The 24,782-nt window shown below is 32.0% G+C and overlaps 1 protein-coding gene across 2 annotated transcripts; it reads left to right on the top strand.

Annotated features, from left to right (window-relative positions):
- Positions 1-10,573: 10,573 nt before the first annotated feature.
- Positions 10,574-23,487, top strand: LOC134694762 (zinc finger protein 836-like). Of its 2 annotated transcripts, none has more exons than XM_063555817.1 (2): positions 10,574-10,607; positions 20,891-23,487. In XM_063555817.1, exon 2 carries the CDS (start codon positions 20,932-20,934, stop codon positions 22,606-22,608), a length of 1,677 nt encoding a protein of 558 aa, XP_063411887.1. In that variant the 5' UTR covers positions 10,574-10,607; positions 20,891-20,931; the 3' UTR covers positions 22,609-23,487. The 2 variants fall into 2 exon arrangements, with proteins under 2 accessions (XP_063411887.1, XP_063411886.1); XM_063555816.1 differs by having other exon boundaries at positions 10,607-10,670.
- The last annotated feature ends 1,295 nt before the right edge of the window (positions 23,488-24,782 follow it).

Genomic DNA, 24,782 nt, shown 5'->3' with positions numbered 1-24,782 from the left:
TATATGGCTAATGGGTTGTGAGAATCTATAAGTTCTAAAACACCTATGTAATCTAATAATCAGTCTCTGGACTGAGAGGGATAAACTGATAAAAATGTAAATAATGCCAATTCGCTGACCCAGTCAATCATTCATATAGGACCAAATTTAAATTTTATGGCACTAATGGTATCCATAAACAGCTTAATAAAATTTATACATGTTCAATATATGCATATATAAATATCTTTGGTTTTAATTTTACTTTTGGGCTCATTTTCTTTATTCTATATTTTGTCCTTTGCATATCATTAAGAATTAATATTATCGCTGTTTTGTGCATTTTTCTTTTGATCTTTTTTTGTGATAATTTTCATATCATGCTTCTCGCTTGATATGAAATAATTATCACTAGAAACTAAGGAGGCCACGTGGCGTTGCTAACGAAATTGACATGAAATTGACAACGTCGTAATAGGTAAAATAGCGATAAAAAGATTATGGCCCAAGACCACAATTAATGCGAATATAGTTCCCTTTAATTATAGTGTATTTTTTCTTTATTTTTTTTCTTTCCCTTTCTCATTCATTTTTTAGCTTTTCTGGGGTGTGAATGAAAGAAGAGAGCTGAAATAAACTTTTGGATGTTTTATTTTAACTGATTTTAATAAGGAAAGAGTGATTAGGCCAGGTGCAAAAAGGTTATATTTACACTTTTCGGAACATCTCTTGACTTGCCTATAGGGGCCAAGGCTTTATCACCCCCCTTCACAAGTCTGGATCTAATCATGATCCATCAAACTACAGGGGCATTACTATTGCTGATAACATAGGCAAGTTATTTAATTCAATTCTAAATAACAGGTTGACAAAATTTTTAAAAACTAGAAATATAATTAGAAGTGAGCAAATTGGTTTTACTAAAGGATGTCGCACAACTGACCATATGTATGTGTTAAATACCATCATTCAAAAATTTGTGAAAAATAATTCGAAGCCTCTGTATGCATGCTTTGTAGATTTTAAGCGTGCATTTGATTCAGTTTCACATCTCCACCTTTTTTATAAACTTAAATGTATAGGTGTTGGAACAAAATTTTATGACATTATAAAATGTATGTATGAAAACACAGAAACTTGTGTAAAAATAGACCAACACAGGACAAACCTTTTTAAATCAAATATAGGAGTAAGACAAGGGGATAATCTCAGTCCCTGTCTCTTTAATATATATTTAAATGATTTGCCAACCTATTTTGACCAAACATGTGATCCAATCCCATTAAATACACATCCCTTAAATATTTTAATGTATGCTGATGATGTAGTTCTTTTATCATCATCAGAGCAAGGACTTCAAAATTGTGTTAACAAATTAAATAAATTTACAGTTGATTATAAAATGACAGTTAACACAAAAAAGACCAAGGTTCTTGTATTTAACAAATCAGGAAGACTTAAAAATATTAAAATATCATTAGGAAACCAGACTTGAGAAATGTGTACAAAACTACACATACTTAGGTATAAATTTTTCATCATCTGGGAGTTTCCAAAAAGCAAAGAAAGAACTTTATAACAAAGGAATAAAAGCATATTTCAAATTAAGGAAGACCTTTTCAGTAGAAAGCCCAAAACCTAGTACTTTACTACACATCTATAACCATACAATCCGACCAATCTTGTTGTATGGATCTGAAATTTGGGGTTATATACCACATAAGAAACAAATACATTTGGATAACTTTATATCAAAAGAAACTGATTATCTTGTACTAGAGAAAATTCATACTAAGCTTTGTAAATTTTCACTTGGAGTTAACATAAAAACATCAAATATGGCATGTAGAGGAGAACTAGGTTCACTCCCTACACTGTATTATGTAATAATGAATATGATAAAATATTGGATCCATCTTATGAAAGATATTGAACCTTCAAATATTATTCTAAGGGAAGCCATAAATCTGTCTCATTCTATGGACAAACATAACCAGGAATCTTGGATAGGAAGTATTAAACATATATTTAAATTTCTAGACTTAGAATATCTATTTGTTAACCAGTCAAACTTTAAACAAAACCATATTCTAAAAAAGGTAAAAACATCTTTAACTATTAAATTTAAAGAAAGCTGGTTAGCTAGTTTAGAAAGCAATTCTGGGAAGTGTACTAATTTAAAATCTGGCAATAAATTAAGAACTTACAGAAAATTTAAAAATATTTTTATGTTTGAACCATATTTAAAAATGAATTCAAAAAAAGACAGGCAAATAATCACAAGATTTAGAACTAGCTGTCATGATCTTGAAATCGAAAGAGGGAGGTATTTTGGGATTAAAGCTGAAGACAGAAAGTGTAAGCTTGTAAGAACGCAGTTGAAGACGAACTACATTTTCTTTTAAAATGTCCTGTTCTAAAAGATACTCGATCTCAACATCTATGTAATTTAAATTCCAAATTCAAAAATTTTTCAAGATTATCTGATGAAATGAAATTTGTTTGGATTCTTTCATCTGAAGATTTGTGTGTAACTTCAAACTTATCTAATTTATTGTGCATGCACTCCCTTTTTGAAGAACGAAAGAAAATTATAGAAAATATTGTTGTTTAAAAAAACAAAAACAAAAAACAAAAAAGAAATAAATAGAAGAAAAATATAGATAGATATATAATTATAGGAAATAAAATTGATCAGGAGTTGTCTCCCATAGACCTAGTACTATAAAGAATTATGTTATTTCTCCAGGTCACAGTGGCACCCATAACAACTATGTTTTGTTAATAACTTGGTTTATATCAGGTTAATTAGTGTAAATGTGTATTCATGTGTTGTTTTTGTTTTTTGTTGTCTAAATGTACTTTAATCATTCTAATCATTTTCTGTGCTTTATTTTGTAATTCATTCATTTGATTGTATAGCTCAAATTTTGGGCACCATGATTGGTTAATAAAAATTATCTTATCTTATCTTATAGGGGTATGGATGTGTATTGGCCAAATTTGTATGATGTAAACATGCAATTTTTCTGAAAATTGCATATGTTTTGGGACTTGAACTGTACATTACTCACACAAAAAAATAGACAAAAAGAACAATTCAATTTTTTTTAATGCGACAAAACGTTATAAAGAGATGATAGAAGAATTAATTGTGGTCTCGGGCCTAAGAGGTGCATTTCAGCAAATTTTGATTTTATACTTTGACAACTTCTCTGAATGATCTATTGGTATTTATTTGTCAAACTATATGAGAAGAAATGGTTTCCACTTTTATTTGATAGAAATTTGTAAAGAAAGTCACTTTTCAGCTAATATGCCCAAAAAGTAGCTTTTTCACTTTTTTCAATATTTTTGCAAAAGCAGCATTCTTAATTTTTCTCTGACATTTGTTTTCTGATATCTATTTGTGTTTGTGGTATTTATTTCATGTGTTTTACTCATTTGTGAACTCTGAACACAAAGAAAGGTGGATAAAAGCATATAAAAAGAGTGCAAAATGTGCTGTTTTAATAGTCTAGGTCTAGCGGTCCGTACGAAGCAAGTGAAATATGAAGTTCTATGCACTTAAAAATTGTATTTCTTTAAACAGATTGCACTGAATCTATATCAAAAGCACTTATTACTGGTTGTTTAAACTTGTCTGTTTCACAGAATACCTTTATTTTCTTCTTTTGGATGGCTGGTGGTTAAAATATTGGCATTTTAAGACTGAAATTTCATGCAGGTTTTAAACAGTAAATTGAAAAAACTTTGCATCAGACCATACTGTCTACATATATAGTTAAAAGCAACAGTCTTGTTACATCCAGGCTTCATATTTGATCATATCTTAGCAAGGATTTGGGCAAAAAGAAGCATATTTCCATCTCCAATATCATTTATATGCAATTAAATATGGAAATACAGGGAACAGCCTAAATTGACAACTTGTTATTTTAAGCTTGACATTGCTTAAGACCTGAAGTAAAACTCATGTGTTATACTATTTGAAACTTATATTTACATGAAAAGAATATTTATGATATTTTAAATGTTTTGTTTTAACTTAACAACTTCAGAAAATTGTTGTAAGTGGAAAATATAACATTTCATATAAGGCCTCGCTTCATTTGAAAACCTCTATTTTTTGGCATAGGCACATATAAAATTAACTTTTGTCAAATTTGTATAAGTCTCATACATTAAGTATGATATCCTTTACTTTTAATAGATAATATCTTATACATTGAGACATAAAAAAGTGCAATTTGGTGTTTTGGGGGGATTTTTGAAGCCAAAATTTGAAAGTTGAAATTTTTCTATCTATACGTCACAATTCAGCAACCAAAGTTGAGATATAAAAAATGCCACATTTTCTAAAATATATATCATATGGCTATGAAACTTTGTAAACTGACTCATAAAACACTATATAAGCTTAAATCATGCCAAGTTTTATTGGAATTGGTCAAGTTTTTGGCCCCTAATAGGCCCAAGACCACAATTAATGACCCCGCTTTTCGTTGTTCACGAATATAGTTCCCTTTAATTATAGTGTATTTTTTCTTTATTTTTTTTCTTTCCCTTTCTCATTCATTTCTTAGCTTTTCTGGGGTGGGAATGAAAGAAGAGAGCTGAAATAAACTTTTGGATGTTTTATTTTAACTGATTTTAATAAGGAAAGAGTGATTAGGCCAGGTGCAAAAAGGTTATATTTACACTTTTCGGAACATCTCTTGACTTGCCTATAGGGGTATGGATGTGTATTGGCCAAATTTGTATGATGTAAACATGCAATTTTTCTGAAAATTGCATATGTTTTGGGACTTGAACTGTACATTACTCACACAAAAAATTAGACAAAAAGAACAATTCATTTTTTTTTAATGCGACAAAACGTTATAAAGAAATGATAGAAGAATTAATTGTGGTCTCGGGCCTTATCATTGGTCATCTCAACTCGATTGCTTTTCTCACTTTCGCTGTACCAGCTCAAGCGAGAAAATCAATCTCGTTGAGACGATCAACGATGATCTATAAATAATCATTGCAACAAATTGCTTGTAATTATACTGCTCTTTTAGGGCGTCCTTGATTGACAATAAAAATATTGTATTGTATTGTATCTATAATACTAAAATTACGAGGTCCAATTTGTCAGCCGTCATCACGTAAAAACGACGAACCAAAGAATTCAACTTTATATATAACTAATATAGTACAAAGGTGTAGATTAAAAATTACACCACTCCAGGCCCTTTTGTTTTCCACGTAATTAATATTGCCAATAATTAAGAAGTTCCGGGTCGAGTCCGATACCGATACCAATAGTATATTCACCTGTTACCTATTACCTTATCTGTACGTTCCGCATCTGACAGGCGCACCAACAAACGGTGTATTCATGATTAATATGCTATACACACGGGTCATAATCACAGGGTTGACACTACTAAATTGTCAAATTGTTACCTATTGTAGTATTTAAATCAGTAAGACTTTCTAAGATAACAATACGAATACTAAAAATCTTGACTAAAAATAAGGCGTATAGGTACAGTTTTCAATGTCGTAAAACAGCGAATCAAAGAATTCAACTTTATTTATAACTAATATAAGACAATGCTGTTGATTTAAAAATACTCCATTCCAGGACCTTTTGTTTTCCAAATAATTAATATTACCAATAATTGATAAGTTCCAGTTCGACGGGTTCAAACAGAAAGATGTGAAAGCAGAGAAAAGTGTGTATCTTATAATCGGCATGACTTTATCAGATGACAATACTAATTCTAAAATAAGGCTTGCGCATAGTTATATACTTTAATTCAGTCACGGACCCGCGATATCACGGGTGTGTTCTAGTTGTATATAAAAGATCCGTTAATGGGGCGTTAATTTATGAAAAGAGGCGTGTCTTAAAACCTCACTGTGCGGGTTACCTCACTCTAAGAGAAAGGAGAAGAGGGGTGGGAGAAGGGAATAGGGTACCCCCCTGCCCCCCCTCTCTGGTGGTTAACTGTTTATTTTTCCACTTTTAATAACTGTTTAAATTTGTTTGCTGGGCATTACCAATTATGGATTCGGTAATTTCCGCTAAAAAACACGAAGTTTACCGAATGATCTCATCATACATCAAACATCATCACCATGCATCACCGATCATCACTGCCCTTCATCAACAAAAAACGTATAATGTTGTGACCACTTCATATAATGTTGTGAGCACTTCATATAATGTTTTGACCACTTCATATAATGTTGTGAACACTGCATATAATGTTGTGAACACTGCATATAATGTTGTGAGCACTTAATATAATGTTGTGAGCACTGCATATAATGTGAGCACTTACTATAATGTTGAGAGCACTGCGTATAATGAGGGGGGCAAGGGGGGGGTCCCAATAACTGCAAAACAGCAAATTGATTTGGCTCATAACAGATAACAAGGAATTAAAATAGACAAAAACAGATAACTGTAAATTAAATATTAAAATAATTCGGTCTTTGACAAATCAGTATTTCTTATTACGGATGTAATCCTTTGAAATGCATTCCATATTCTATGACTATGTTCTCAGTATTAATTTATGTATCTAGAATGTGTTTAAATAATACTACTCAATATATTATAATATTTTTTATACGCTCGTTAACGTAACTTATTATGGTATACTAGTTGTTGTCCGTCTGTTGTTATCATGTCGGACATTAACTCAAAAACTCTTTAACCAATTTGCATTAAACTTTTGGGAAATTGTTTATATCTATTGACGTGAGCTCCCTTTTTATTTTGCTTTTTCCTAAATATTAGATTTTAAGTTTCTGGGTAATATTGGTTTTTATTCAATAAAGTTGATGTTGTTTTTTTTCAATTTTCTGATAATATCTCAAAAATTGCTTTCACAAAGCAAGGAATTTTGGCGAATTGTTTATATCTATTAACATAAGGTCACTTTCAATTTTTATAAATTTTAGATTTTAGATTTTCGAGTTGACGAGTTTTATTAATCAAAAAGGGGGGATTTTCCAGTTTTCAGACATTAACACAATAATGTTTTCATCAGTTTTTATGAAACTTTGCTGACATGTTTATATATATTGTTGTAAACTCCCTTTCGATTTTTATTAATTTGATATTTTATGTTATTGAGTGAAGGGATTTTATTCATTTGCAAGGGGTGGTATTTTCTGGTTTCAAAAATACTTAAAAAAATGCTTTTAGCAGTTCTCATGAAACGTTGGTGTATTGTTTATATATATTGAGTGAAGCTCCCTTTATTGCTAATAAACAAAAATGACCTAAAAGTGTTTGAACATTCTGACTTTTTCTAAATGACCATTTAATGAGGTGTGTGAATTTTTCTTAATAAGACTATGAGGCAAAGTGGTATATAGGGTAGAAAAATCAAAAGCACCAATTATAAGCATGCAATTTATCAAGTACTTTGAAAGAATTTTGACACTCCAAAAGCAATTTATTCCACTATTTTTAAAGGCCTTATTTGAACAATTTTTTATCAGGGTTTTGATTGTACCAAGTGTACTAGTAAATAGAATACATAGTTAAGTAGGGAAACAATGGCTCGAAACGTAATTTTTTTTTTATTTGTAATGAGTTATGTGCAGCTTCGGAGCCAAGTACGATCAAGTACATGGTTGGAACTTTCATTGTACAATGCATTTGGTTCTGCTTTGAAAAGAATCACAGAGCTGAGTCTATGTACCATATTATATAAAAGGTTAAGTGGTTGTTAGGACCTAGTCCTTAATTGAGATCCTTGTCAGATATTCCTGGCCACATGTTTTCCTTTTTGTCATATCAAGATATTGTTTTAATTTAGTATGTTTAAGGGGAAACAAGGAACGTTATTCTCATACAAAAAAAAGATAATTCTAAATACGCATTCATAATAAATGGAATGTATTACAAAGGATAATCATAAGATATACTTCAATTGTCCTGGACCTCACTTCTGTGATGGGTATATGTTAATGGAATCCTTCTCTGAATACGGGACAAACATATTAGTAGTGGTAGACCCCAATGTCCAATGATCTACAATTTATACCGAATATTGACTGTAAAAAAATGCTAACATTCCAATTTTCAATAACAGTTAACAACAAATACATTATCACAATAACAGATAACAAAAAAACTAAAAACCCAATAACAGCTAACAAAGAATAAGACCATTACAGCTAGAATTAAATTGCCCCATAACAGCATAACAGTTAAACCCCTTGCCCCTCTCTATAATGTTGTGAGCACTGCATATAATGCTGGTCATTAACATAAGGCAGTCATGGCGTTCCATAATATGGACTATTTAGCAAAAATAGCAGTGGACATCTTACAAGATTTTCTAGAGACTCAACAATTTGTATTTTTATGATTTGATATTATACACATCTTTCAAGATATGTAAAAATATTTAGATATGCACAAAACGTTCACAGTATTTATCAATAGATGAAGTGTTTACTAAAAAAGCAAATTGTCCTGAAACGTCGCCATGCGACGTCATCAAACTTGACGTCATCTTTTTAAAACGATCAAATACAATATGTTACAAGTATGTCAAGTATCCATTAAAAAAAAGAAGAGTAATCATGGACTAATATCCATAATTACTCTTGTTCAAAACGTTTGAAGAAATTAAACAAAAGCTCTGCATGTTAGTAGACTTTTGATTCAAACAAAAAATTCTCTGAAACCGATATTATCAAGATGCTTGATTTCTTGATTGACAACATATTTGTTACGTTCGGAGGACGTGTTTTTCAACAGACTGTCGGCATCCCAATGGGAACAAACTGTGCCCCTCTACTTGCTGACTTGTTTCTTTATTATTATGAGGCTGACTTCATGCAGGAACTTCTTAGGAAGAAAGATAAGAAGTTAGCAATATCCTTTAACTCTACTTTCCGCTATATAGATGACGTTCTTTCACTAAACAATTCAAAATTTGGTGACTATGTGGATCGCATCTATCCCATCGAATTGGAGATAAAGGATACTACAGATACAGTTAAGTCGGCTTCATATCTTGACTTACATCTAGAAATTGACAATGAGGGTCGGTTGAAGACAAAACTTTACGACAAAAGAGATGATTTCAGCTTTCCAATTGTGAACTTTCCTTTTCTAAGTAGCAACATTCCAGCAGCACCTGCATACGGGGTATATATCTCCCAATTGATACGATATTCCCGTGCTTGCATTTCCTATCATGATTTTCTTGATAGAGGGTTACTGCTCACAAGGAAGCTATTAAACCAAGAGTTCCAAATGGTGAAGTTGAAATCATCCCTTCGAAAATTTTACGGACGCCATCACGAGTTGGTTGACCGTTATGGAATAACCGTTTCACAAATGATATCGGATATGTTCCTTACGTCGTAACTACAATCCCCTTCCCTTTCATGAATTTGACCTACCGAATTAGACTATTTACCGGATTTGTAATCACATAAGCAACACGACGGGTGCCGCATGTGGAGCAGGATCTGCTTACCCTTCCGGAGCACCTGAGATCACCCCTAGTTTTTGGTGGGGTTCGTGTTTATTCTTTAGTTTTCTATGTTGTGTCATGTGTACTATTGTTTTTCTGTTTGTCTTTTTCATTTTTAGCCATGGCGTTGTCAGTTTGTTTTAGATTTACGAGTTTGACTGTCCCGTTGGTATCTTTCGTCCCTCTTTGATGATGCGAATTTAAGCTTGGATGCAATTTGGGTACTCCTTATTTCAGAATCATTGATGGTTTAGAGGTCAGTTTAGACCATTTTTTCTATGATTCCATATGGATTAAAAATCAAATTGGTGTACCTATATAAAAAAGAAGGATACGGCTACAAAATAAACACAGATGATGGACATTTTTGTCTTTACCATAAAAAAACGTAGGTGAAAAAACTGTCAAAATAAGTGCAATTTCATGATAATTTATCAGGACAATCCGACATATTCATCTACAGAATATTTCCCGATGTTATACATTATTACACATTTCACCTGTGAAGATGAGATTAAGTATACATTTGTGTTATTTGTATCTGGAAAACCGTAAAACACAGAAATTTTAAAGTTTGTTTTGTTTTAAAGATTTTTCGAAATTTTGATAAATGCCCCCTTTGGATACCCGTTTCGTTCCGTTCCGTTCCGTAAAGTACCAATAGCCTAATTTGGGTACCGTCACGTTATGTATCTCCGTTTTTAGTTCGAAGCACTCAACTTATTGGGTGAGCAAGTAATATTTACTGATCGAAAAGGCCGATATCTTTACACGCAAAGACACAATGTGTTTATATGTTCTTTATAATAGAGATACTATGTAGAAGTGCATTTATATAAAACGGAGATTCGTATCCGTCGAGGAGGTGTTCCATAATTGGAAGGAAATACATATAGTGTGTTTGTATGTTTTATTTTTTTGGGGAAGGTTTACTTTCTGTGTAGTAAGAGCTGTCACGACTAGGCTGGGAAACTGGATAGGATAATGCTCACATTAAATCTGTACCGATTCAGTGGGTTAAATGTCTTCCTTTAGTACACCCTAACCCATAGTGCTCATACTGAAGGAGGGAGATACAGGATATACATACAGAAGAAGATAAAGTTGGTCTCTTTCCCTCGACTTGTAAGTAATGAGAAAACAATGATTTATCATATTTGTTTACAAACTGGAGTGAGAAATATATGGGTAGGCCTCAGTGAATATCAGTTTTTTAAAAGTCAATAAATCCGCATATTTACCTCATCAAAAGACAGTAATTGTATACTATTATACCTTACATATGTATACAATTCTATTAGATAACACCTTATCACGTGACATGGAATAATTTAGTTAATTTTCATTAAATTGCAATTAAGGGAGGACGAATAACCTTTAAAATTTACACCAGCGGTGAATAACCCTATTATTCTTCAGCGAATAACCGTTTGAGTGTCTAGATTTGCACTGGAGTAATAACCTTCCATGAAATGACGTCACAGACATAAATAAACAAGAATCCGGGTCCGTTCGTGCCCATTCACGTCCGCACCCACTCATGTTCGCCCCCTTTCACTTTCACACCCCACATGTTCGCACCCAAAGTCCGTTCGCACCCTACAATTTCGCGCCCAATTTTAATTGGTTTTGTGTTTAATAACTTTGTAATCAAGTTTTGGCAAGTAGCATTTTTAAAAGTATAATTGATTTCATTGTTTCAAAATAAAGCGAGACAGCATTTTTTATGTGTTGAATAAATCTTAATCATGTTTTTGAGAGTGTATTGTTAAAAAAAAAAAAAAATATTCCTTTCTAATTAAAGTGGGATTCTGTCAACGTTTTATTTTGTGCTAAATAACACTTAATCATGTTTTGTTTAGTGTATTACCTATAACTTTGTTTCATTGACTGGTTTTATTATGAAGTGAGATTCTGACTACGTTTTTTTTTTAGCGTTGAATAAATTTTATCATGTTTTGGTTTATATAATAGTGTATTGCTATATTTTATTATTTCATTGTTTCGGATCAAAGGGACCAAGCTGTTAAAACAATTATCTTTTGTGTTTTGTATTTAAAATATTCAATCTTTTACTCATTCCAAGCTATAAATACATTCAATATTTACATCAAATCAATAGACCACTTTCGAGTTCATCCGTCACCAGAAAAAACTCGTCAATTATACGCGCCTTTATCACCGTCATCTGCGCGTTTAGGGGCGTCGTCACTTCCTTACAATGTTGAGCGAGTGGTTGGAAAATTATAATTCTATATTGTACGAATTATTCGGCAAATTGAATTCTGAAAATAGACAATCAACACTGCTGTCATTAGGGAATTGTCAGTAAGTACATACAGAGCAACCATTATTTCTAGTTTATCCTGCACAAAAACGATCACTTAGACGCTTGATGAACGTAAATAGTGCAGGGATACAGGCAAGCCCCTCTATCTGGTAAATGACGTCATAAAGGCGTGCATAATTGACGAGTTTTTGCCGGTGACGGATGAACTCGAAAGTGGTCTATTAAAAACAACAATCATGATTTCCCAATTATTCAACTGGAATTTGAATTAAAATTGGGCGCGAACGTGTAGAGTGCGAATGGACCTTGGGTGTGAACGTGCGAGGTGCGAACGTGTAGGGTGCGAAAGTATATTGGGCGCGAATGGACCTGATACCAATAAACAAAATGGCAGTGTTCACGTTACACTGACAGCCCATCGAGAGACAAAGAAATAAGGCTTTGGAAGTGAATACAGAGTGCCAGCAGCCGATGATGTTTCACATAGAGTAATGGTCCTTTTCAGGGCCATCAATATTTTACAAAAAGATTCTACCTTTGTTGTATATTTGAATTACTAAAACACAAATGCAGTATTTTCAAACGTCATTTGTTTGTCATGTAAAAAATGATATAGTTTTTACTGTAAGTGTCAAAATGCCATTCCACTGTTAGTTCGGTGTTATAATTAACATTTGTGGCCCCTTAGAATCAATGAATATCAAAAATTGTCAACCATAAAAAAAGATATTTCACTTCGGGCTGTGCCCTCATTGAAATAACCTTCTTGTGTTGACAATTTTGGATATGGACCATAATTTGCTATTGGGCTCGTTTCCTATAACTATAGAAAAGTGATAAAATTGTGAATTACTGTAAGAAAAGTTGTAACTACATCTAAAGATGCCATTATTTTTATCAATAACAAGTGTATGCTACTCTTCCCTAGAAAAAAAATTGAAATTAACAAATTTCAAAGTACTATATGTTTGTCATCAAATACATTTCCTTTTCTCGGAATATGGAATAAAACAATTACTGTCTTTTGTTTCGGTAAATATGGGGTTAAATTGACTTTTGAAAAACTGATATTCACTTCGGTCGTCAGCCTTAGTGAATATCACTTTTTCAAAAGTCAATAAAACCCCATATTTACCTCATCAAAAGACAGTAATTGTATAATATTGATTCCATTTGGAACTTATATTATGAAGGAACTTCTATTCCGTGACAGTCTCATAATATCTGGCAATCATTATATACAATTATGGCCCGTTGAAAAGGTGAATATGGACCATAATTTGGTATTCAGCCTTTGGTTTCTTTTTGTATCCTTTTTTATAAGTTCTAAAACTTTAACTTTTATTCTGTGGGTTGTGTTGGTGTTAGAACACAGTATTAATGGAACAATTGAGTTTTTTCGAGAAAAAATTAATACATTTTGATTCACCGTTTACATGACCAAACAGGAAACCAATCTTTATTTTCTTTATTTTGCACAATATATTTCAAAAGACATAAATGAACACCATTACTAGTGTTACTTGCTTCATGTTAATATTTAAAATCTATTTTCTATGTTAAATTAAAAGGTTTTTTTTAAACGCGACAGGAAGAAACAGAAAGCATTTTTTTAGTTTTATTTTATTACAAAATCTGCTTAAAATTATCTGAACAGTATACTTTTTCTTAAAATCCATTTTAAATGTAACAGTATTATAAAACTCCTAAATATGTGCTTGTTTTGAAAACAATTAGTACAATTTATTCAGGAATTTCCATATTTTCTTCATTGATACAGGATACCATAATCGTGTATCTTGATGTTTTAGCCAAAAAAATGTATTTATATTTGGTTTTGAAATTACTGTTATATACAATTTATTCCAAATCATCGGCAATGTAAAATTCTTTAAATCCAGTAAAGAAAAAAACTTTAAACTTGGAATTAGAATCTTTAAAATAGGCACCATGTGGTATTTGTGACCTGTACATCATCTACATGGTTTCCACATTTTAACCTACTTTAGTGGGCTAAAATCAATAAAGTACTTCCTTTCAAGTCATGCATGGTAAAAGATTACTTTTCCTTTGACAAGTTTATTGCGTTTCTGAATAGTGTTTGCAGAACATGAATAAAAAAAAATAATTAAAAATTGTGACAAAGATACCATCTTTGTACATTCCAAGTGTAACGGTATATTAACATGTATGTCTTATTAAATTATCTTTATTCACCTAAAATATCCAGTAATATTTACTGCTGAAGCAAAATCAATCCAACGAACATAGGCACCATGATAACATGGATAAGAGAGGTAATTTCGATTTAATTTTCCAAGGACCCTTTACATCGTTATTGGGAAACGAGGTGTGTTAAAACGTCGGTCAAATCTGAAATCGATTTTGTCAAGTCATTGGGCATTTATTTTCACACAAGAGTGTATGTAACTTTATGCACATACATGTAGGAAAAATAATAGACCCCCGGCGCAATCTCTATGAAATTTGTATTTTCCTTTTTTAAACAAGACGAGACAAGTCTACAGATTATGTTTGCTAACATCCCGTTGGAAACAAAAACAATGTTTAGACCTAGTATTTCGTATATCCGGCTGTAAGGGCGTGATCACACCTTAGTCACATGTTTCACGAATGACCGGAAATGATAAGTTTAACGACAAAAACAATTTTAATAAATAACTGGACTTCAGTTTCGTGTGAAATGTAACGCATAACGATAACGTCATTTTCTAACTTAATTATTACAAAGAACAAAACAAGAATTTAAATCATCTTTGATTTACCTGTTTGAACATCTTGCAAGAGTTCATATTTGCATATTGTTGCAAAGAATTCTTTTACAACAAATCAGATTACACCATTTAAAATTTGCGTTACCAAATGGGAAACCAAAGTAACAACAGTGTTCTTACACCTGCTACATAAATACTAATATAGTTCTCGGTATTTTCTTCTCACTATTCTTATTAGTTGATGTTCTTTATTATTTGAAAGCAAAAGTTACGAATTTGCCGGTGATGATTATCTATAAATCAGTCAGCGTTATGCACTTCGGAAGCGAAAAGTAACGCGAGAAACGACACAAAAATACGGTTGTATAAATAATACCAAAACAAATTTAACATGAAACATTTTACCATAACGTTGCATGTAAAAGCGTGTGACGTTTAGCGCGGTGAATAACACTTTCTCAGGTGAATATGCTTTTTTATTCAAAATCCAATTCATATAGAGAAACCTACTAAAGTTATACCAATATGGAATAATCTGGAATATTATTTCCACTAGAATAAATATTACAGTAAATGTTCTTAACCATGTTAACTGAATAAATGGTATAGAATATTTGTTCCAACAGGAACAGATATTATGACAATGTTTATAACAAAGTTTCCATTGGAACTTCTGTAAGGTGCAACAAATATACGTTGACAATAACTATCCTCTAAACATCAAATTATTAAAGTATCTAGATGCATCCTGTAAGAAATTAAAGGCAACTGTACTTCAACAATGAGTAAAACCCATACCTCATAAATAACTGGTTATAAAAGGCTCCAAAATCTCAAATGATAAACAGGGGGGAGGGGGGGTCCCAACCTGAATTATAGTTATCCTGTACCAAATGTATTTTGTAAACTCATACCAATGTCAACTTGTACCACTAAAAAAAAACTCGCATCAATGCAAACGTGTACCACTGTCAACGTATATTTGTTCAACCTAACAGAAGTTCCAATGGAAACTTTGTTATAAACATTGTCATAATATCTATTCCTGTTGGAACCAAAATTCTATACCATTTATTCTGTTGGGAACATTTACTGTAATATTCCAAAACATTTTTTCCTTAAATTGCTTGTTTTGGAACTTATATTATGAGGAAATTCTATTCCGTGACAAAAAGTCATAGTTACTTAGGGACAGGACACTTATTCTTCTACCCTCCTCCTTTTTTCAAAAATTCCCATATTTGTTTTTCTATTCAGGAAAGGTATCAAAAGTCATAGGAACTTGGGGTTCATCTGACCTTGACTTCATTTTCATGGTTTTTTGTCTTTATTTAGTTATCTTGGTTAATGTTAAGTTTATGTGACAGTGTTTAATAAAGCTTTATACTTAGGACTATCAACATAATATCAATGAATAGTAAAGAAGGCGAGACATTTCAGTGTGTGCACTCTTGTTTAGTTTTCTATTAATTTCAATATGAACATACATTTAGAATATTATAAACATTCATTACTATAAAGGGAGTGTGTTTGCTTTTTACTATCAATTCTCAGTTTACTAATAAATCCATGGTGGTCATTGCTATATTATATAGACCCTCTGTATCTAAAATACTTTATGACCTGATGAATTTTTGTTAATACAATACAATTCAATACAATATTTGTATTTTCCAAATTAAAGGGCCCATTAAGAGCATAACATTAATTACAACATGACTTAAACATTACAGAGTGATTAAAGAAACATAAAAAATAATAATTCAAATGCATGATGAAAGAATCAGTGGTCAAGGGGAGATAATTTTGATATCTTTTAGAGTATTTTAGTTGACTAATTTTCTAATTTTCTAAGTTGCAGGCCTTTATCGAGGTACACACATAAAATAGATAAAAATCTGCTATCTTCATTAATCATGGTCCATGAAAAATGATCTTTTCTGAATTATCTAAACTGGGTATTTTTTATATAATCAGTCACATCTCTTCTGAGGTTATTGTCAAGAGGGCATTCCAGAAGAAAGTGCATTTCATTTTCAATACAATTAGAATTGCAATATAAACATATCCTCTCATGTCGAGGTAATATTTCATATTTACTACATACATTGGTAATTTGTTCATGTCTGCCAGTTTCTATTCTTTAAACAGTGATTGCAGAGTCTGTATTTGTGGGTGCTTTAAATCTAAATAATTTTCGTAGTCAAATGACCTTTTGAATGAAAAATAAGCATGATAAGCATGATAAGTGTCCAATAAGATTCTGTAAATAAAAAGCTTGCATTTTCTCCCAATCATTTTGAAAATTTAATTTGAGCTGTTTTTCAGTAAAATTTTTAATTTATTTTTGCCTAAATTTTTACATATATTTAGGTCAATACCCAATTTTTCATGTAGAAAATGATATTAGAGAGCCCTGAATTATTGGAGCTAGTTTGAGCTTTACTCTCAATCATTTTTAACTCAGCATAAGCATTTTTCAATAAATCAGATGGAGAATTCTCTAGTCTATGCCACTATACATAAACATATGTGTTAGCAAATATATATAAAGAGGATATCTACCCAATTCAGACAGGACTGCTACATTTGTGCACATCTTTGTAACATCAATAATATGCTTACAAAAATTTTAATTTAGCTTCTAAAACTCCCAATCTTTAAATATGTCATAAAGGGATAAATTTGTCCTTTTAGGAGTTTAAATGTAAAAAAAAATTATGACAGGAGATTTCAGAAAAGTCTTAGGTAGTTTGGTACAGGACAATTGTTTTTCAAGCACGGTGTCATATGGTATTTTGAACCCCATGGTAAAATGACCCGGGGTCAAAATACCGCTATGGTAAATTGACCCCCCCCCCCCTGTATGGAAAATTGAACCCTATGGTAAATTGAACCCCCTTGTTTTTTTCATTCTAGATGATTAATTAAACATTTAGCATTATATAAAAGCTAATCAAATATTTAAAATCATTAATACAAGAAGGGAGGTCAATTGATTGGTTAAAAGAAAAATATTTGCTTGTTATAAGTGCTCTGAAGTCTTTATCAACAAAATTTCAATAAAAAAACATCTTAAAGCATAATAACTAAACCATGTAGCTTGGACAATTTAATTCTTTGAAATTTGAAATATTTATATAGAAAGGTAGACCAGTTTTAATAACCAATGGTAAAAAAGGGGGAGGGGTCAAATTACCATGGCTCAGTTAATCTAAAAATTAAAATTTTCAAAACATCTTTGCAAGCTACTAAAATAGATACAAACTACTTATTGAAGTATAATAAATATGTTAAGTAGTTAAAGTAGCTAGATATTTTAGCATTGAAGGTCTTTAGATGTATAGTTGGGGGTTCACTTCAAATTACCATGGTAGGGGGGTCAAAATAACAAAGTAAAATTTTCTAACCATCTTTTCCAGCATGGTTAAAACATTCAAACTACTATTTGGAGTAAAATGACTATATAAAGGAGACATAACAGCTATAATTTTGAAATTCAAGGTCTTTATAATAGCATAGTAGGGGGTTCAATATACCATGGTTAGGGGGTCAAAATACCATGGCAAAGTAAATTATCAAAATTTCTATTCAAGCAAGTAAAAGACATACAATTTTTTTATTGGAGTAGGAGTATAATAACTATGTTAAGAAGTTAGAAAAGCTATAAAAAAAATTATGACAGGTCTATAGGAAGGGGTTCACCACAGGGGGGTCAAAATACCATGGCTAAGTAAAATTTTCATAACATCTTTTCAAGCAAGTAAAATACATCCAAACTACTTATTGGAATATAATAACTATATTTAAGAGTTATAACAGCTGCTTTTCTTTTTTTATAAATACAAAGGTCTATAGTAGGGGGTTCAATATACCATGGTAGGGGGTCAAAATATCATGTCAAGGTAAAATTTCACAATATCTTTTCAAGCAAGCAAAATACATACAAACTGCTAGTTGAAGTATTATAACTATGTTAAGGAGTTTGAAAAGCTAAAATTTTTGAAATTTAAGGTCTATGGTAGGGAGTTCAATATACCGCAGGGGACCCAAAATACCATGGCTAAGTAAAATTTTCAAAATATCTCTTCCAGCATGTTAAATGCATACAAACTACTTATTTGAGTATTATTACTATGTTAAGGAGTTTGAAAAGCTTGAATTTTTGAAATTCAAGGTCTATAGTAGTATAGTAGGGGGTTCAAAATACATTGTAGGGGGGTCAATATACCATGGCTAAGTAAAATTTTCAAAATATCTTTTCCAATATGTTAAATACACACAAACTACTTATGGAAGTTTTATAACTATGTTCAGGAGATAGAATAGCTTGGATTTTTAAAATTTAAGGTCTATGGTAGGGGGTTAAATATACCCCAGGGGGGGGTCAAAATACCATGGCTATGTAGAATTTTCAAAATGTCTCTTCCAGCATGTTAAATGTATACAAAATTCGTATTGGAGTATCATAACTATGTGATGATTAAGATTATTAGCTGGATTTTTTTTTAATTTAAGGTCCATAGTAGGGGGTTCAATATACCGCAAGGGGTCAAAATACCATGGAAATTTTTTTTTTTCCTAATATCTTTTCCAGCATTTGAAATACATACAAACTACTAATTTGAGTTTTATAACTATGTTAAAGAGTTAGAATATCTTAGATTTTTGAAATTCAAGGTCTATAGTAGGGGGTTCAATATACCGCAGGGGGTCAAACTACAGTACGGGTAGGGACTTATTTTTATGGATGTCTTAATCCGTCTAGTCAGATATGAATAATCAAACTACTTATTGGAATATGATTACTATGTTAAAGAGTTATAACAGCTTTTTTAAAAAAAATTTAATAAATACAAGGTCTATAGAATGGGGTTCAATATACCATGGTCATGATGGTAGGGGGTCAAAATACCATGTCAAGGTAAAATTTTCACAATATCTTTTCAAGCAATCAAAATACATACAAACTACTAATTGGAGTATTATAACTATGTTAAAGTCATATGAAAGGAGTGAGTGGTGAAAAATAATGTTTGTCCAATTCTTGAACCAATGCATGTATATACATCATGAACTTAGTCCTCTGTGCACGATTTTATCATTATTTTCTCAAATATATCATATAATTGTCTATTTTTTTTTCTCTCTGTTTGTTATGATTTAACAAATATGGCTGCTCATTAAATGCCGTGTTTTGAAGCCGAGTTTTACTGATTGTCACCTTATAGTAAACAAATCACAAAAAGCATGGGTATTGAGCACGTGTTTAACATGTATAATCAGATATTTGTTTATTTCAATGACGGATACATGCGTATTGTGGTCACTGGATTTTTACGAGGAGGGTTACGCTCGGGTCACTATGTTTACGGAAAATATGTAGGCGAATTGCTTCCTGGGAGCAAGCAATTAAGAATAAGTAAACTTCTTCTAAATGTGGACAAATTAAAGAATTTTCCTCAGAAAAAAGTATATGTACATACATTGTATAATGAGACCTATCCATTTAGTTATAAAAAACATATGCATATTTGTTTTCAATTTGAGGTTTCTTATGACTTTAAGGAGTTTGAAATGCTAAATTTTTTTTAATTTCAGGTCCATAGTAGGGGGTTCAATATACCGCAGGGGGGTCAAAATACCATGGCTAAGTAAAATTTTCAAAATATCTTTTTCAGTATGTTAAATACATATAAACTACTTATTGAAGTATTACAACTATGTTAAGGAGTTAGAATATCTTAGATTTTTGAAATTCAAGGTCTGTAGTAGGGGGTTCAATATACCATGGTAGGGGGTCAAAATACCATGGCTTAGAAGAATTATCAAAATATATGTGAAAAATATGTGAAAAATGACCCCGGGGTCAAAATACCATGCGGTAAAATGACCCGGCCCCGGGGTCAAAATACCATGCGGTATAATGACCCCGGGTCATTTTACCGCATGGTATTTTGACCCCGGGTTTCCTCCTTTTTCCCCAAAAAAATTCCCATTTTTTTGTCTTTTAATTTCAATAATGTTAGCGTTTACATAGATCTGTCATGTCTGTAAAACATTCATTACTATAAATAAAGTTGCATTTTACTTCAATTCTCTGTTTATTACTTCAATTCTCTGTTTATTAATATCGATCCACAGCGGTCATTGACATATTACATAGACTCTCTCTATTTAATAAACTCTGTGACCGTCGTGGATAAAAAACTTGAAAATGATAGCAAATACACTTTATTCATGTGTCAAAGTATACAGAAACAAACTAAGGGAGATAATCGAAAAAAATGTCATGTGACTATAATTATACAAACATGCAGATGCAGAAATGCAGAGAATGCCAACAAAGATATTTTAATCTTTAATTTTTTTGTTCTTTACAGAATTGTACAAGAACTCACTGGTGATAAGCCTTAATAGTAGGATGTATGATGTAGAGGATTTAGTAACAGCCAGTGGTATTCATCAGAGAAACATAAGAACAGAAGCTGGTAATGACGTTAAAAGTGACGTTTGTCCTAAAGAACTTAGTCAAAGCAGTGACTTAAAGACACATTTAAGAACACAAAATGGTGAAAGATCTCATAAATGTGATGTTTGCAATAAAGAATTTTTGACTGGTAGTAAACTTAAAGTACACAAGAGAACACATACTGGAGATAAACCACATGCCTGTGATTTATGTGATAAACGTTTCAGTCAGGCTGGTAATTTAAAAAGACACATGTTAATACATACAGGTGATAAACTTCATAAGTGTGATTTATGTGATCGACGGTTTAATCAGTATAGTACTTTACAGAGTCACATGAGAACACATACAGACAAAAAACGTTATGACTGTGATTTATGTGGTGAATGGTTCAGCCAGTCTCGTTATTTAGAAAGTCACATGAGAATACATCCTGGCGAAAAAACTCACGACTGTAATATATGTGGTAAAGGGTTTAGTCTACAAGATACTTTACAGAGACATATGCGCATGCATACAAGTGATACATTTCATAAGTGTGATGTATGTGGTAAACGGTTTAGTAAGCATAGTATTTTGAAGACACACCTGAATATACATACAGGTGATAAACCTCATAAGTGTGATTTATGTGACAGACGGTTTAATCAGCGTGGTCATTTACAGAGACACATGAAAACACATATTTGTGAAAAACCTTATAAATGTGATGTTTGTGATAAAGAATTTTCCCAAGGTAGTATCTTAATTAAACACATGAAAAAGCATACTGGAAATAAAACTCATGTTTGTGATGACAGCGGTAACCAGTGTAGTCAGCTTGGTAATTTAAAGAGACACATGATAAAACATTCAAGTGATAAACTTCGAAAATGTGATTTTTGTGATAAAAGATTTAAGCAGTACAGTAATTTACAGAGTCACATGAGAACGCATACAGGCGACAAACCTCATGCCTGTGATTTATGTGGTAAACGGTTTAGCCAGTATGCTAATTTAAAGAGACATATGCGTATACATACAGGTGATAAACCTCATAAGTGTGATTTATGTGATCGACGGTTTAATCAGTATAGTACTTTACAGAGTCACATGAGAACACATGCAGACAAAAAACCTCATGTCTGTGATGTATGTGGTGAACAGTTTAGTCGTCCTCGTTATTTACAAAATCACATGAGAAAACATACAGGTGATAAACCTCTTGCATGTGATTTATGTGGTAAACGATTTAGTCTGCATGCTACTTTAAAGAGCCATATGCGTTTACATACAGGTGATAAACTTCATAAGTGTGATTTATGTGATCAACTGTTTAATCAGTATAGCAGTTTACAGAGGCACATGAGAACACATACAGATGATAAGCCTCATGACTGTCATGTATGTGGTGAACATTTCAGTCAGTTTCGTTTTTTACAAAGTCACATGAAAATACATACCAGTGGCAATCTCTACACTTGTACTGTATGTGGTAAAGGGTTTAGTGTACAACGTTCTTTAAAGACACACATGCCTATACATACAGGTGATAAACCTCATAAGTGTGATTTATGTGACAGACGGTTTAATCAGCGTGGTCATTTACAGAAACACATGAAAACACATATTTGTGAAAAACCCTTATAATGTGATGCTTGTGATACAGAATTTTCCAATGGTAGTATCTTAATTAAACACATGAAAAAGCATACTGGAGACAAAACTCATGTTTGTGATGAATTCGGTTAACAGTTTAGTCAGCACACTACTTTAAAGAGACATATGACTATACATTCAGGTGATAAACCTCACGAGTGTGATTTATGTGATCAACGGTTTAATCGGCATAGCAGTTTACAGAGGCACATGAGAACACATACCGATGACAAACCACACGACTGTGAAGTATAAAGGGTTTAATGTGATCACACGGTTTTTTATTACAATTTCCCTCTGTAATAGGGAATATCTTTAAGTTTAAACTTCTATGATCGATGTTTAACTATAATTGAGAAGAAAAATTAATTATTTTTTGAATTTTATAAAACCAAGAAAAAGTTTCAATTCATAAACTTCTGTCACCACAGCGAAGACCCGTATGTAATATGGCGTCCATTCAACTATCATGGAATGTTGGAAGACACATGAGAACACATAGAGACAAACAGCCTCATGATTGTCATGTATGTGGTGAACGGTTCAGTCGTCGTCGTTATTTACAAAGTCACATGAGAAAACATACCGATGACAAACCACACGACTGTGATGTATAAAGGGTTTAGTCTGCATGCTTCTATACCGAGCTATATGACTATACATATATATCCGAAATCTCACGAGTGTGATTTATTTGACCAACGGTTAAATCAGCATAGTAATTTATAGAGATCCATAAGAACACATACAGGTGATTAGCCGCATGAGTGTAAATAATTCAAAATTTGGTGACTATGTTAAACGCATCTATCCCATTGAACTAGAGATAAAGGATACAACATATACAGTTAAGTCGGCCTTATATTTTGATTTACATCTAGAAATTGCCTAAGATGTTTGATTAAAACAAAACTTTACGGCAAAAGAGATGATTTCAGCTTTTCAATTGTTAACTTTCCATTTCTAAGAAGCAACATTCCAGCAGCAGCTGCTTACGGTGTTTTTATCTTCCAATTGATACGATATTCCCGTGCTTGCATTTTCTATCATGCTTTTATTGAAAGAAGGCTACTGCTCGAAAGGAAGCTATTAAACCAAGAGTTCCAAATGGTGAAGTTGAAATCATCACTTCGTAAACTTTACGGACGCCATCACGAGTTGGTTGATCGTTATGGAATAAACGTTTCACAAATGATATCGGATATGTTCCTAACTAAAATTCCCTCATCCTTTTCATGAATGTGACCTACCGAATTAGACTATTTACCGGATTTGTAATCACATAAGCAACACGACGCGTGCCACATGTGGAGCAGGATCTGCTTACCCTTCCGGAGAACCTGAGATCACCCCTAGTTTTTGGTGGGGTTCGTGTTGTTTATTCTTAAGTTTTCTATGTTGCGGCATGTGTACTATTGTTTGTCTGTCTTTTTCATTTTTAGGACTAGCGTTGTCAGTTTATTTTCGATTTATGAGTTTGACTATCACTCTGGTATCTTTCGTTCCTCTTTAATGTGGTAATGCGTTAACAAGATTAAGTGTTCAGTTCAAGCTTGTTATTTACATAGACATATGCGTGACAATTCGTACATATAGTTCTCTAATTCTACGTCAATTTATCACTTTCTACACTCATTGTGTTAAAAAATTGAGAGAAGACGTTATAAGTTAGCAATATGATTAAAATGCCGATCTATCTAAACTCTCTTATACATATAAAATGTATAAGATCTGATGCACAGTATAGATTTTTGACTTGTTAATATAAATAAGAAGATATGGTGTGAATGCCAATGAGACAATTCTCCATTTAAGTCACACTGAGTGTATAAAAAGCTTCCAAATTTTAATTATCTTGCATAGTGTATCACCCCTTTTGCATATTGAAGCAAATACAAAATATGTTAAAACTAGCTTTTGTCATGTTTTTAATACATTTAGACTTTTGCAAAATGATGTGGATGTGTTTACCATTGCCCTTTAAAAAAGTATATTTTTCACAATTTTTCGTTAATCTTTTACATAAATCTTCTCTGAAACTACTTGCCTAAATTTAACCAAACTTGGCAATAATCATCATTAAGATACACGTATCTAGTTTATAAAATGTGTCAATGATCCCATCCGGCAACCAAGATGGCAGCCGAGGCTTAAAATAGAAGATA

This window comes from Mytilus trossulus, chromosome 13 (assembly GCF_036588685.1).
Source record: "Mytilus trossulus isolate FHL-02 chromosome 13, PNRI_Mtr1.1.1.hap1, whole genome shotgun sequence".
In the NCBI taxonomy this organism is placed as follows: domain Eukaryota; kingdom Metazoa; phylum Mollusca; class Bivalvia; order Mytilida; family Mytilidae; genus Mytilus; species Mytilus trossulus.
The sequence above is the reverse complement of the archived record's forward strand: the minus strand, read 5'-3'. Positions and strand labels throughout refer to the sequence as shown.